General features: G+C 34.3%; 1 protein-coding gene across 1 annotated transcript; it reads right to left on the bottom strand.

Annotated features, from left to right (window-relative positions):
- Nucleotides 1–5835: 5835 nt before the first annotated feature.
- LOC127073287 (uncharacterized) lies at nt 5836–7968 on the bottom strand. Its single transcript, XM_051014433.1, has 2 exons — nt 6308–7968; nt 5836–6204 (listed from the first exon to the last, which is right to left on the bottom strand). Exon 1 carries the CDS (start codon nt 7715–7717, stop codon nt 6317–6319), a length of 1401 nt encoding a protein of 466 aa, XP_050870390.1. The 5' UTR covers nt 7718–7968; the 3' UTR covers nt 5836–6204; nt 6308–6316.
- Nucleotides 7969–14480: the final 6512 nt, after the last annotated feature.

Here is a 14480-nt window from a genome sequence, read left to right as displayed (position 1 = left end):
AAATTTATTGCTTGAAGGACCAAACTAGTAAATCATGGGGCATGTTGTGTAATTTTTTTGGGAGAAAGAAGTATGCGTTAATGTTATTGAGTATTTGTGTTGACTATATTGGAAAAATTATTAAGTTTTAAAGTAAACGTAACAGTAATTTTGACTAAGTCGAAATGGTAACTTGAATGAAAATTAAAAACAAGTAAATGTAGATGAAATGAAAATAAAACTTTATTTGCATAAGTAAAAGCTGGAAGGCAGGTACATTTTCTTCAGAGCCTCGTTTCTCGCTTGCGTATGGGTACTTTGGGTTTGTATTGAAAGTTTTCAATGATTTTGCCACCCCGAATCCTAACACTAGATTCCCTATGTATAGTACTATGAAACTAATGTTCTTCAACGTTCAACTGGCCTCCATCCAACACGTCACCTCTGCATGTTTCTATTTTCTTTGATTAATCTACACGTCACTTTGTGTTTTGGATAAGACAAAAACACATTTATTTGGTTTAATTTTGAATTTTCTTTGGTAGAATCTCCTTAGATCTATCGAATTAGTGACCAACCAACTTTTGGAAATTTCGCTAAGTACCAGACCAAATCCTCAATATGTAGAACATTGATGTTTTTCCCTAATGTTTCCGGTTTAAAGACATGAAATCTTGCCTTATGCTTTGTACAAATACTTCAGCTAACTCCTTTATCGAGTTAGTACATTGAAATTTCCTGGCTAACAAATTACCCCCCAAAAATGTCACTTTTGATTCATCTTGAGAGACAAATGGTGTTTTTGAAGTTCACACCATTATTTGAAGTTGTGCACTGACATCAACATTATCATGGTTATGACCTAAACATATTTTTGAGATGTGGAAGTTTAGAAAAAGCTATCATGGTTCCTATTTCCTTTAAAAACTTCATGATGACTCTAAGTGTGTCGACTGATTGTTTTTTTTTAGGTTCACTTCTCAACAAGGATCCTAAAGCACCAATTTTCTCCAGTATTGATTGGTTGACACCTCCCAATACTATTTCCCATTATGTTTATCTGACTATCAATTGGGAACATGACCCTGAGATCAACAAGGAAAATAGAGATGAAGACATGAACAAAGGTGATGATCAAATCACCAAACCAGCATCAACGACTAGTCTTACACCATCTCCCGGGGAGGATCAAGATTATGATGAGGTTGATGATCCGACTAGGGGCCCAACTACTTCTGACTGAGAAAACTCAGCAGCCTTGTCTGGGGATTTTGAGGACACACCAACATAAAATGATAAAGACTTTGAGGACGCAGAGCCTCAGTCGAAGAAGGAAGCTAGCAAAACTGCAGATGCTCTTGGTGCTGAATCACAACCTGATGTGACTAAGTCCTCAAGTACCGCGACTATCATTAATCCGTCCATCAAAGATTCTTCATCCAATACTTATGTCAGTCGAGAGGAGATCATTGTTATTAAAGAACAAAATCATGTTGAGGCCCTGAGAACACCGGTAAAAAGTTGGGGAAAATGTGGTGCTAGATGATATTTAAGTTCCTCAGCTGCTGAAAGTAATCTTAATGAAAATTTTGCATGTTTGCTGGTCAAGCAATTGAAAGCTTATGCTTTTTTTGTTGACCTTTTCCAAGCCCTTGAGCAAGACCCTTCGACCGAATCTGACATTGGGAAGTTGTTGAAAAAATTTAGTGGTCAAAAGCTACCCTAGTCTACAGTTCCTTTTATGATAGGTTTCGAGCCTCTCTTTGATCGGATATGCCATTATGTTGTAGAAAAATGAAAATTTGTTAATCTTATTCAACAGAAAGCTGATAACTCGACCAAAGAGTGGGATCTCAGTGAAGCGTTAGAGCAGAAGGTGGATGCTTTGGAGGTTAAGGCCTAAAAAGATAAAGATCAACTATTCGCCTACAGAGGACAAATTTCTATATTGTGAAGCACAAATTGCGTAGTTGAAAAAGCAGGTCAAAGATCTAAGAAAAAAGGAGAAAGAACTAGAAGGCTATGTATTGTCTTCCATCAAATATCTCATTGATCGAGAAGCTCACGTTGGCATTAAACATGTGGAGGATACTCTTCAACTGGACTTATAAATTAAGGAATTGAAAGCTGAAGATTCTCGACTCGATGATAGGATCACACTTTTGAAAGCGTGTCTCCATAATGTCAAGGCCAACTTCATTTAAGCCATTTATTTTTGCTAAGTTTATGTAATATCATTTACATTTTGGCGTTTTTTATTTAATACCATGTTGGCTAACTTTTGTTTTAAACTATTTATTCTATTAATCGAATCTCCTGCAACATAGGTTTGTACCCTTTTAGGTACCTCCCATTTATTCTCAGGGTTCGAAGTTTTGGGTTAGTATCTTCAATCTCATCAGAATTGTTTGAGAACACCTGAGTGATTCGAAAGAGACCTTCCCAGTTATGTGACCATTTGCCTAAAACTCTATCATTTTTGTCCATAGGCAAAATAACTTTTCAAACCAGGTTGCCGACCAAAAAAGTTATAAGCTTCACCTTTTTATTGTAGGCCTTAGCTAGCCTCTCTTTTTGCCTTATAAGCATGTCCAATGCGGTCATTCTCTCCTCGTCTAGATCGACTAACTCTTCTAACATCATATTATAGAAGTTGTCAAAATGTATTTTATTTTTCCTCTGAATCCTTGTTGATTGCAAGTAAATTTTAGTAGGAAAAATTGCATCATGCCCAAATGTTAGTCAAAAAGGAGCTGCATTAGTTTCCTCCTTATGGGAAGTTCGACAAGCCCACAGAGCTTCATCCAACATTTTGTGCCAATTTATAGGTTTTTACCCTACATGTTTCTTAATCAAACTGATTATTATTTTTTGCGACTTTGACTTGCCCATTTGCTTGCACGTAGTAAGGCATGGATGTTAGAAGTTTTATTCCAACTTCTGAGCCGAACTCGACCATCTTTGGGTCGGTAAAGACAGGGCCTTGGTATGTGATTACGGTTTTAGGTAATTTGAACATACACATAATATGACTCTGAATAAACCTTATCATAACATCTTGGTTAACCTTTGTCAATGGTACTGCTTCGACACATTTGGTAAAGTAATCAATACCTACTAATATATACTTGTGACCCTTAGAGGATGCATGTCGAACTTCACCAATTAGGTCTAATATCCACCCTCTGAAAGGCCAAGGTTTTATAACCAAATTTAATTCTCTAGCATGGACATGTTGGATGTCAGCATGCTTTTTAACATGGTTGGTCAATATACACCTTGGCAGAACAAAAGTCATTTCATTTTGTGACCAGTTTGATGGGCACCACAAGATCCATTGTGGACATCAAAGACGGCTACATATGCTTTGCTTTCACTAAGGAATTTTAGAAGAATCCCTTTTGGGGTCTTCTTAAACAACTTATTACCCATTATAGTATAATTTATTTCCTTATATTTGGTCCTTCGATTCGTTGTCCCTGTAAGATTTTCTAAGTATTCCACAATAGTTCTTCTCCAGTCTTCGTTCGACATATTATCAATGGTGAGGACATCATACTCCTTGGATTCCATGTACTTGATTATCTCGAGTCCCTCTACTCTCATAGGTTTTGATGTTAACATTCTTGGAGAAGAAATTCTGGTCGGAATTAATTTTGCTCTAACCTCGATTAGCGCTTCCAACTTTTTCTTGGGAACTTTGTATCCTGAAGCAACTTGAGCTAAGTCATTTGCCTCTTGAATTTTTAATCTTGACACGAATCTAATTTCGACAGAGTCGACCTTTTCCAAAAATTATTGTGCTATAGTATACAACTTTTCTTTATTAGTTTAGACCTCAACACAAGCAATGTGTCCATAAACTTCCTTTTATCATTACTTTCCTTTAGAAACATCTTAAAATATCGTCTTCTTACTAAATTTCCGTGTCCATAATACATTTACGCAATCTTCACTGAAATTAAATATTGTTTCATGTTTCAATAGTTTACATAGGAGCTTTGTGAGTTTTGAAAAATATTTAACAAATCTTGTTTGTAAGTCAACATGGCCTAAAAATCTTCTTTTACCTTTAACATCAAACGGTTGTAATTTATAAATTACATCCACTTTGACTTGTCAATCTCTAATCCTTTCTTTGAAAGAAATTCTATGTTGAAGAACAATTTCTCCATTCACGATAAAGAGACATTTCTCCCACTTCAACACCAAATATTTTTTCCCACATCTTACTAGTACTAACTCCAAATTATCTAATCAACCTTAAAATGTTTCTTCAAATACATAGAAATCATCCATGAAAACTTTGATGGATGTTTCAATGATCATGGTGCCAACACACACCTATTAAAAGTAGATGATACATTACACAGTTCAAAAGAAATCTTTCTAAAGAAAAATATGGTTGTATCCGAAATATATTTATTTAGAAAGTAAAAAAACCTTGTCAATCTATCCGGTATCCAGAATTTGGCCAATAAAAAGAAGAGGAAAGTGGTCATCCCTAGTTTCCTTGTTAAGCTTTTTATAATTTGTACATATCCTTTATCACATTGAAAAATCTGGTAGGAATTAATTCATTATTTTTGTTGGTAACTACAGTTAAGCTTTTTTTTCTTCGTTACACACTGCATAGAATCCCCTAGCCATTTGATGATTTCAATACTCACCACCTCCTTCATCATAAGGGTAAGCCTTTTTTACCTTTGATACTGTTATTGGCATTCTCTTCCAATAGAATTATGAGCATGCATACACTAAGGCTCATTACTTTTATGCCAGTCATATGTCAAGATAAATTATGAGAATACCCCATCCATAATTTTATCATTGAAAATTACTTCTTTTTTAAAAATTAGAAGAAGAAATAATAATAATAATTGATAGATGGTATGTTGGAAAAAAATCGTTAATATTGTATTGAAATTGTAAAATAACTTATAATTTAGAACAAATATTTTTTACAAAATGACTTATAATTATAGAGCATATAATATATTTATCAGTAGGATATAGAAGGACCAACAAATTCACACACTTCTTAAACATATAGAGTGTATTCAAATTTGATAGGTTTCACCACCTATCTCAAAGTCACTTACATCAACAAGTTCATATTTATTCATTGATAATCTCATAGATCACCTCATTTAAAATAGAAGTTTCAAGAAGCATACTAAACTTTATAGAAGACTCAAGTCAGATATGAACACATAACTTATCTACTAAATTTTTACCTCCTAGCACACTATTAGCTTATTCAGAAATAGTATCATAGTTTCTTATGCATGTACACCCCTTCATCTATAGAAGAATCTCGAGGAACACGCAATGAGATCCTAGCATTACAACTTATGACGTAAAGACCTCATCACTTGCTCATACTATCCATTTTATAAGTTCACATAGGAACACCATTAATATTTATAGAAAAGTAACAATGACCAACTACATGTGTACATTTTACTTTAGATTAGATAGAAATGAAAATTTTAAGTTGGTATGACTCCATTTGTATGTATGGATGAGATCAGAGTAGGGACGCGAGTTCGAACATGCAACATTCTACTTCTACTTGTATTTATGAGACTCGATGACCTTTCTCGATGACCTTTCTCTCCAGCTGTGCACATGGAATGGAAGAAACTAGAAAGATTGCCTTAACAATTACAAGTACTGCGATTAGGTGCAAACAAGAACCTTGAATAAATGCCACACTCCCTATATATACTTCATCTACTCATTCAATGGACCACCACCATTTTCCTATATTTGACTTGTTAAAACACCACAATGCATATTTGCAAAGAGCCTAGAAATATACTACTAGTTCATAAACTATCGAACAACAAAACATTAATAATCATCAACACCATCTTATTAAATTGCATATAAACTCAATCATATTCATACATACATGATACTACACATAAATAAATACTATCCAAAAGTGATTCTATATAGGTACTACTACTACTACTCCCTATTGTGTCTCTTACACCACTCAAACATGTGTATCCATGTGAATAGTGAATATTAAAAACTCCAATATTACATCTCTTTCGCATTACAATAAGGTAGCTACAAAAAAATACTAGAACCAATGTCATAGTAATTAAGACAAGCCACGTGATTACTCAGAATGCATCGAGATTTTCTTCTCCCTTCCCTCTTCTCAAAGTAAAAAAAGTACCACCATTATGCCATTCTTGTCTTCTCATATACCTTCATAATCATAACCATAACCATTAACACATAAGTAAACTTGAATATTAACATTAAGTAAGTAACTTCACACTAATTAATGTGTATAAAGAAAATGTTAAACCTCTTGTCATCATCCTCTTGCAGCAAGTAAAGATGGCATAGCAGATAAATTTGGAGTAGCATTAATCTTATCATTAGCATCTCTAATAATATCCCTTTTATTATGATGATTCTCTTTAGAAGAACTTTTGCTACTAAAAGCTCTCATTGGACTAGCAAAAGCCCAACCCCAACTCCTTCCACCGCGGTTATTATTCTGAGAAATCGACACAGAACCTTGTTTTCCACCGTTCACAGTTTCATCAGCAGAATTGGAAGAAACCCAATAAGATGAGTTAGATGAATTGGAGGATGAAGATGAAGTCATCATGAAGCCACTGAATATACCTCCACAACGTCGAAGTACTCTCTCTTTCATGCAATGGTGGTGATGGTGGTCACCATTAGCGTTCACCGAAGCAATACCAGTAGAACTAGAAGAAACTACCTTTGATTTACCTTCACGTTGTGATTCAACTCTTCTGAGAGTACAATCTCCAAACCCAGTTGAGATTCTTTCAAAGAAATCACCAGAGAAACTCCTGCTACCACAGCCAACAGATCTAGATCTTGAAACTTTACGCTCAATGGAAGAACCTGTATTATTGTTGTTGTTGTTGCTGTTTCTGTTAGGACTGTTTTCTTCTTCTTCTTCAACAATAACAATGTCGTTCTTTCTTCCTAAAGAAGAACCTGAACAACACTTCTCCTTGAGTTTTGCTGCAGTAGTAGTAGCAGTGTTGTTTCCATCTCTAAAACTCTTTGAGTTGAGATTCTTAGCAGAAGATTTTGAAGAAAGATAGAGAAATGACCAAAACCCATTTCTTTTTCTAGGACTAAAATATTCATCATCAGCATCAACCAGAGAGTTACTACTACCTCTTCTTGGTGTAGCAGTTGATTTGCTACGTTTCAGAATAATATTATTAGATGTAGCAGAACCAGAACCAGAACCAGAAACAGTGTTTTTCTTCTTCTTTTTCTTGGCTAAGAGAAAAGGGATACGAGTTTTTCTAGAATAGTATTCATGGTGAAACGGTTTACCATTATTCTCATTTTTGATAGGACAGACAGAGAGAGACAAAGAAGAAGATGAAGCTACAGCAGTTGTTGTTGAAACGGTGTTAATGGCGGAGGAAGAAGAAGAAGCACAATGACGGGTAGTGGAAGTGGAAGAAGAAGAAGGAGCAACATTGGATCTGAAAGAAGGAGAAGAAGAAGAAGAGGAAGAAGCATGAATAGGAAGAGGAAAAGAAGAAGAAACAAGTTTACCAAGTTTTTCTTGAAGACAAAAAGCACAGATCCCACCAGGGTTGTTTCGATAAGGATGATCAATGCATTGCATTCCATCAATGGAGTCATCTTCAGCAGCAATGTTAACTTTTCCATTACCAACTCCTAACTTGATAGCTTCCATGTGGATGTGAATCATGCAGGTAGATATTGGTGTGTGTTTATTTTTTGTAATGGATTGTGTTGTGTACTTTGTTTGGCTTTTGAGTAGAGGTTAGCTTTGGTGTGTATCTATAATGTGGTTTGGTTTTTGAGAGTGAAAAGGTAGTGAGAGAGACAAAGAGGCGCAGATTTGATGGGTTAAGAAGCAAACAAGTTGGGGAGGGAACATATGGTCAGATGGTGTAATTGAGGAAAGATGGAAAGGATGGAAAGCGAAAATAAGAAAATAATGCTCAATAGTACAAATAAATAAATATAGAGATAAATATAATTATGTTTTCAAGCTCATATATAGCATATAAATATGTTTTTTTGTTTTATTAAATAAAGTTAATTGTGATTCTGTTTGGATTCACAGTAAACAAAATCAATTTTGATAGAATTGAGTTTAATAAAATTGATTTTAATAAAATTAAATTTAACATTTAATTAATTTAACAATAAATTTGAGTATAAAAATTATATTTAAATTTTAGAAGCAGAATTAATTATATTTTAGAAAAATCAAACACTCCAGAAGAATCAATTCTATTCTTCTAAAATTATTTTTGCAATCAAGCCAAATATACACTATAATTTTAATTGTTTAATAAATAATATTGTTTTAATTTAATAAAAGTTTAAGGATTACAAATTAGTTTTTTATTTTAAATTGGATGAAACTTTTGAATTTAATTGAGTCGGTATTCATCAGTTAAAAATGTTATTTAATGTCATATTATTTTTTAATATTATTATATTTTTAAAATGAATTAAAATTTTAAATCAATTTTTAATAAAGCATTGATGCCCAACCAAAATTCATGATATCAAAGAATTTACGTGCAATATGTTAAAAAGTCTTTATAAATTAAAGGAAGGAAAACTCTCTTTGAATTTAAAAAATAAAAATAAATTAATTATATGAATCAGATAAAGTAGATTACATAAAAATTATAATTAAATATTAATTTTATTTTATCTAAAAAGAGATGACAATATATAGAAGTATCTTTAATTTTTTTACTCTCTACACTTAAATCAATAAATATTTTAGTTTACAATTGAGTAGAATAAAAGAAAAAAAAAAAAAAAAATATATATATATATATATATATATATATATATATAATATATTATGAATTTAATTTGAGTTATCATTTAGTTATCATGTTATAATTGAGATTTTTTGTATATAATTTATCTTTAATAGTTTTAATTTTTTAATACCAAATATCATATATATTTGGCAGTCAATTTTTTTTTATAAATAATAATGTTATATTTCTTAATGTAATAGATTAATAAATGTAATTTGGATCGATTTTTGTATATAATAAAAATTATATAATTTTTATTATATCATTTAAAAAAATATTAATTCTGTGATTAAATATAGAATTGTGAATAAATGTTAAGTTATGTAATTAGTACAAGTAGCATTGAAAATAGATAGAGAAAGTGATAGAGATGTGTAGGGCAGTGGAACAGGGAAGTGGGTGTGGGAGACTTTCCAGGAGCACGTGGAGGCCTGACTTGGTAATGTATTAAAAACCAGCGAAAGAGACAACCGAACCAAAACACTTATCAATTGCATTACAGTACTCAATTTTTTTATACATATTGAATTGAAGCAGTCACCAGAATCTTAATCTAATCTATCAAATTCAAAGGCATTGAGTCCTGATTTTGCAGACCTGTTTTTCTTCGTTATGAAGAACAAAACCTTCTCTGTGTCCAGATTCTTTCTCACGGGATACCTGCGAATTTCTATTTACAATTCCAAAACCTTAATTTTTAATAAATGCACCTACCGACTTGACTTGTTCTTGTTTTATAGTTTATCTTTATTGTTAACTGCTTTCATTAGCTTTTCTCTCTATAGTCATCATCAGAGTAAAAATAGGTTAGAACTTATGAGAAGAATATATGATCAATCAATGCCTTGTATCGGTTGAGTGAAAACCAAGGAATTTAAGTTTTGGAGTTGTGTCAATCCATTAATCAAACGTGTTAACCGGTTCCAAATGATTGTATATATTTTAGTTTTGTCAAAGGTCGATTAACCGTTTGTTTTAACCGGTTACCGCCTTAATTTTTTTTGCTTTTTCTTGTATTTTGTTAATGTGTTATGGGTCTCATTTATTTTGTAATACTTGTATAAATGTTTGGTATCTCTCAATTTCTTTCTCTCAATTTTCCTCTTTCATTTTCCACATTTCAATTTTCTCCACCATTGTTTACCAATCTTGTAGTTCAAAGTTCCAACATTTAACATCAAGATCCTGATTCTGATCCACAAACACCTAGTGTGCAACATGAACTATGTTTCCAATGAAAGAATCCCTGCAAACCTACATATCCTTTATGTGAAGAATTACGACAAATGGTGCAAGCAAATGAAAGTGTTGTTTGGCTACCAAGATGTTCTTGAAGTGATCAAGAACGGGGTTACTCTTCTTGTTGCGGGTGCAACGGATGCACAACAAGCAACGTATAAGGAAGAGAAGAAGAAAGATTTCAATGCGTTGTTTTTTATCCATCAATGTGTGGATGGTGACAACTTTGAGAAAGTTGGTGATTGTGAATCATCAAAGCAAGCGTGGGAGATATTAGAGAAAGTTGATGCAGGGGCTGACAAGGCAAAGATGGTGAGGTTACAAACTCACAGGCGTCAGCTCAAATTGATTTAAATGGAAGAAAAGGAGAAAATATACGATTTCACAATGAGAATCACTCGGTTGGTGAATCAAGTAAAGGCACGCGGAGAAACTGTTACAGAGCAGTATGTTGTCGCGAAAATCTTGTGTTCTTTAACACCAAGATTTTACAATGTAGTTGTGGCAATTGAGGAATCGAAGGATCTTGCAACGATGAGCAAAGAGAAGCTGCAAAGCTCTCTTGAAGCTCATGAGCAAATGATAGAGGAGAGAAATTTTGATAAGGAAAAGGCGGAGATCGCTTTGCAAGCTCGTTTAAACAAGAAGGACAAAAGATGGAAAGGAAAATGGCTCATGAAGAGTAAAGGAAATTTTCATAATTTTGGTGGAAGAGAGACTCGAAATTCAAAGAATTTGACTTGTCAGCAACTGCAACAAAAATGGTGTTCAAGGCAACTTTATAGGTGAAATGAATAGGTTTGACAAGAGCAAGGAGTAGCGTTTTAAGTGTCAAATGTTCGGTCATTTTTCAAGAGAATGCAATGTGAACAAGAAGGAACCTCAAAGGAATGAAGTCAAGGTTGCAAGACAAGAGTTTGATGAAAAGAACACACTCTTGGTCATGATCATGGAAGGAGAATGCAACAGCAACAGGCTACAGGGCAGCAACAACAACAATTTTGGGAATTTTGTAAAATTGAGTTGTAACTGGTTGCATGATACGGTTAACCAGTTACGTGTAGAGGAAAATTCCATGATGAGTACAAAAGGAGTTTAATGCAACGACGAATGGTACTTAGACTCGGGTTGTTCAACTCATATGACGGGGAGGAAGGATTGGTTTGTGAAAATCAATTGTGCCATGAAGAACAAAGTGAAGTTCACGAATGACACCACTTTAGAGGCTGATGGGATCGGTGATGTTTTGATCATAAGAAGGGATGATGGACATTCTTTGATCAAATATGTCTTGTACATTCCAGGAATCAAATGTAACCTTCTAAGTATTGGCCAATTATTGAGAAGGGCTACCAGATTCACATGGAAAACCATGGGTTGTGCGTTATGGATGCAAAGGGAACTTTGATCCTTAAAGCACATATGGTTGCCAATAGAACCTTCAAGGTTGATCTGAAGGTTATGAAACATAGATGTCTTACTACTGCATCAACTAGAGAATAGTGGATATGACACTGTCATCTTGGACATTTCAACTTTAAAGATCTCAAAAACTTGCAAAAGAACTGAATGGTAACGGGGTTGCCATCGATAAACATACGGGCTGAAACTTGTGAAGAATGTGAGCAAGCAAAGGTAAATTCAGCAAGGATGCAGGTTGTAGAACCAAGAATCACCTTGAGGTGGTGTATTCGGATGTGTGTGGACCAATGTAAGTAGATTCCATTGGTGGCAATAGATACTTTGTCGTATTTATCAATGATCACGGTAGAAAGCTATGGACATATATAATCAAGAGAAAGGATGGGATATTTAAAGTGTTTAAGAAGTTCAAGCCCATGGTTGAGAGGCAAAGCGGTCACAAGCTCAAAGTGCTCAAAATGGATGGTGGAGGCGAATATGTCTCAAAAGACTTTGAGAGTTTTGTGATCAAGAAAGGATAGTACATGAGGTAGTACAAGTAGGCGTTAACTGGTTACCAAAAAGTTATAATCGGTTACAAGCAACTGTCAATTGGTTACAAGTAGGTGTTAACTGGTTACCAGAAAGTTATAATCGGTTACAACTTCGAAATTCCAAATTCTGCAGAAATGGGAAGTGCAGAACAACCCGTCGCCGAAGTCCAAAATGAAGGAGATGTTAGAAGATCAACAAGGCAACGAGATTTTCCTCAAAGACTCCAAGATTATGAGTTATTCTGAGACAACAAAGTCAATGATGATGGTGATTTCTTCCATTTTGCACTTATGGATGAATCTGAGCCTATTAAAATGAAAGAGGCCTTAAGTGATCCAAAGTGGATTTGTGCTATGAATGAGGAGTTGGAATTCATTGAGAAGAACATTACTTGGGAGTTGGTTGATTTACCGGATGGAAAGAAGTCAATTGATGTGAAATGGATGTTCAAAGTGAAAGCGAATCCCAAAGGTGAAATAATCAAGCATAAGGCTCGATTGGTAGCTAAGTGATTTTTGCAAAGAGAAGGCATAGACTTTGAAGAGTTATTTACACTGATTGCTAGGATTGAAACCATTAGGCTTGTTGTTGGTATTGCAAATAACCACAATCGGGTCATCTACCAAATGGACGCAAAATATGCATTTTTGAACAAACCACTTGAAGATGAGGTATATGTAGGACAACCCCCTAGCTTTGTTGTGAGAAACCAAGAGTTAAAGTTATACAAGTTAAAGAAGGAGTTATATGGTTTGAAGTAAGCTCCAAGAGCTTGTAATAAAAGAATATATGTTTTCCTAAAGGATGTCAGCTTTAAAAAGTGTGTATCCGAGCATGGGGTGTATGGGAAGATGGATATGAATGAATGAGTGATTATCCTTTGCTTATATGTAAATGACTTGTTGATAATGGCCAATAATGGAAGGTGTATTTATAAGTTCAAGGGTGAACTTATCAAAGAGTTTGAGATGAATGACCTTGGCCTCATGACAATCCTTGGTAGTGAGTTCCACAAGTCAAAGAGGGGATTACTCATGCACCAGAGAAGGTATGCTCTTGAGATATTGAAAAAGTTTGAAATGGAGCATTGTAATGCCGCAATTACTCTAGTTGAACCAAGGCTACAATTGTCTAAGAGTGAGGATGAGCAAGATGTTGATCCAACCCAATATAGGAGGTTGATTGGATCCTTGTGTTACTTGTGCAATATAGGACCAGATTTGGCGTTTAGTGTCGGTATTGTGAGTAGATTCATGGGGAGACCAAAGGTGTCTCACTTGGCAGCAGTCAAGAGGATTCTAAGATATGTCAAAGGTTCTGTTGGCTGTGAAATTCTCTTTCTTGTAGCAGATATGGGCATAAAATGCAATTTTCTCGATTTTACCGATTCCAATTGGTGGGTAGATAAAGTTGATTGAAATTCTATAGTTGGTTACATCTTTGTGTTCGGTGGAACACCAATTTCATGATGTTCGAAGAAGGAACCTATAGTTACACTCTCATCTTGTGAGTCCGAGTATATTATCATTTTGTTATGTGTGTGTCAAGCCGTGTGGCTTATGAATCTATGGAGGAGCTTGACGGCAATGAGGGTGAGGTTGTTACACTCCTGGTTGATAATGTTTTCGCAATTAATCTTGTTAAGAATCCAATTTCACATGGTAGGAACAAGCATATTGAGATGAGGTTTCGCTACTTGAGTGAACTTGTTAGTGAAGGAAGGTTATGATTGGGATATTGCAGAAGTGAAGACCAAGCGACTGACTTTTTTACTAAGGGAGTCACAAATAATATGTTCAAGAGGTTGAAGATGAACATGAGCATGGAAGACTTATATCACTTTAATTAAGGTGGTGTGTTGAGTGAAAACCAAGTAACTCAAGTGCTGTAACCGATTAACACAGGGTTGTAACCGGTTACAACTGAAAGAAAAACACTTCTAGAAAAGGAAAAAGCAGTTTTGGAGTAGTGTCAATCATTTAACAAAATGCGCTAACCGGTTACACCTGATTGTATATATTTTAATTTTGTCAGTTGTAACCGGTAACAGTTTGTGTTAACCAGTTACCGCCCCGTGTTTTTGCTTTTTCTTGTTTTTTATTGATGTGTTTTGGGTTCCATGTATTTTTTAACACTTATATAAATGCCTTTGAGACATCATTATCTCAAGTTAATGCAATAATCATTTTGCACCCTTAATTCTCTCTCTCTCTCTCTCTCTCTCTCTCTCTCTCTCTCTCTCTCTCTCTTTTCCTCTTTCACTTTTTATATTCCAATTCTCTCCACTACTGTTCACCAATTTTGTGATTCAAAGTTCTAACAGTATCAATTTGTTACAATTCAGTTTCTAGTTAGTTACATTGAGGTTACTTGGTGTGTAAGTAACAATTACATGGATTGTGTTAGGCTTGTTATGGTGATCATTCACAATCTTGTATATATAGCACATAATTGCATTATATATAG

The sequence above is a fragment of the Lathyrus oleraceus genome, chromosome 4, assembly GCF_024323335.1.
Source record: "Lathyrus oleraceus cultivar Zhongwan6 chromosome 4, CAAS_Psat_ZW6_1.0, whole genome shotgun sequence".
NCBI classification, from domain to species: domain Eukaryota; kingdom Viridiplantae; phylum Streptophyta; class Magnoliopsida; order Fabales; family Fabaceae; genus Lathyrus; species Lathyrus oleraceus.
The sequence above is the reverse complement of the archived record's forward strand: the minus strand, read 5'-3'. Positions and strand labels throughout refer to the sequence as shown.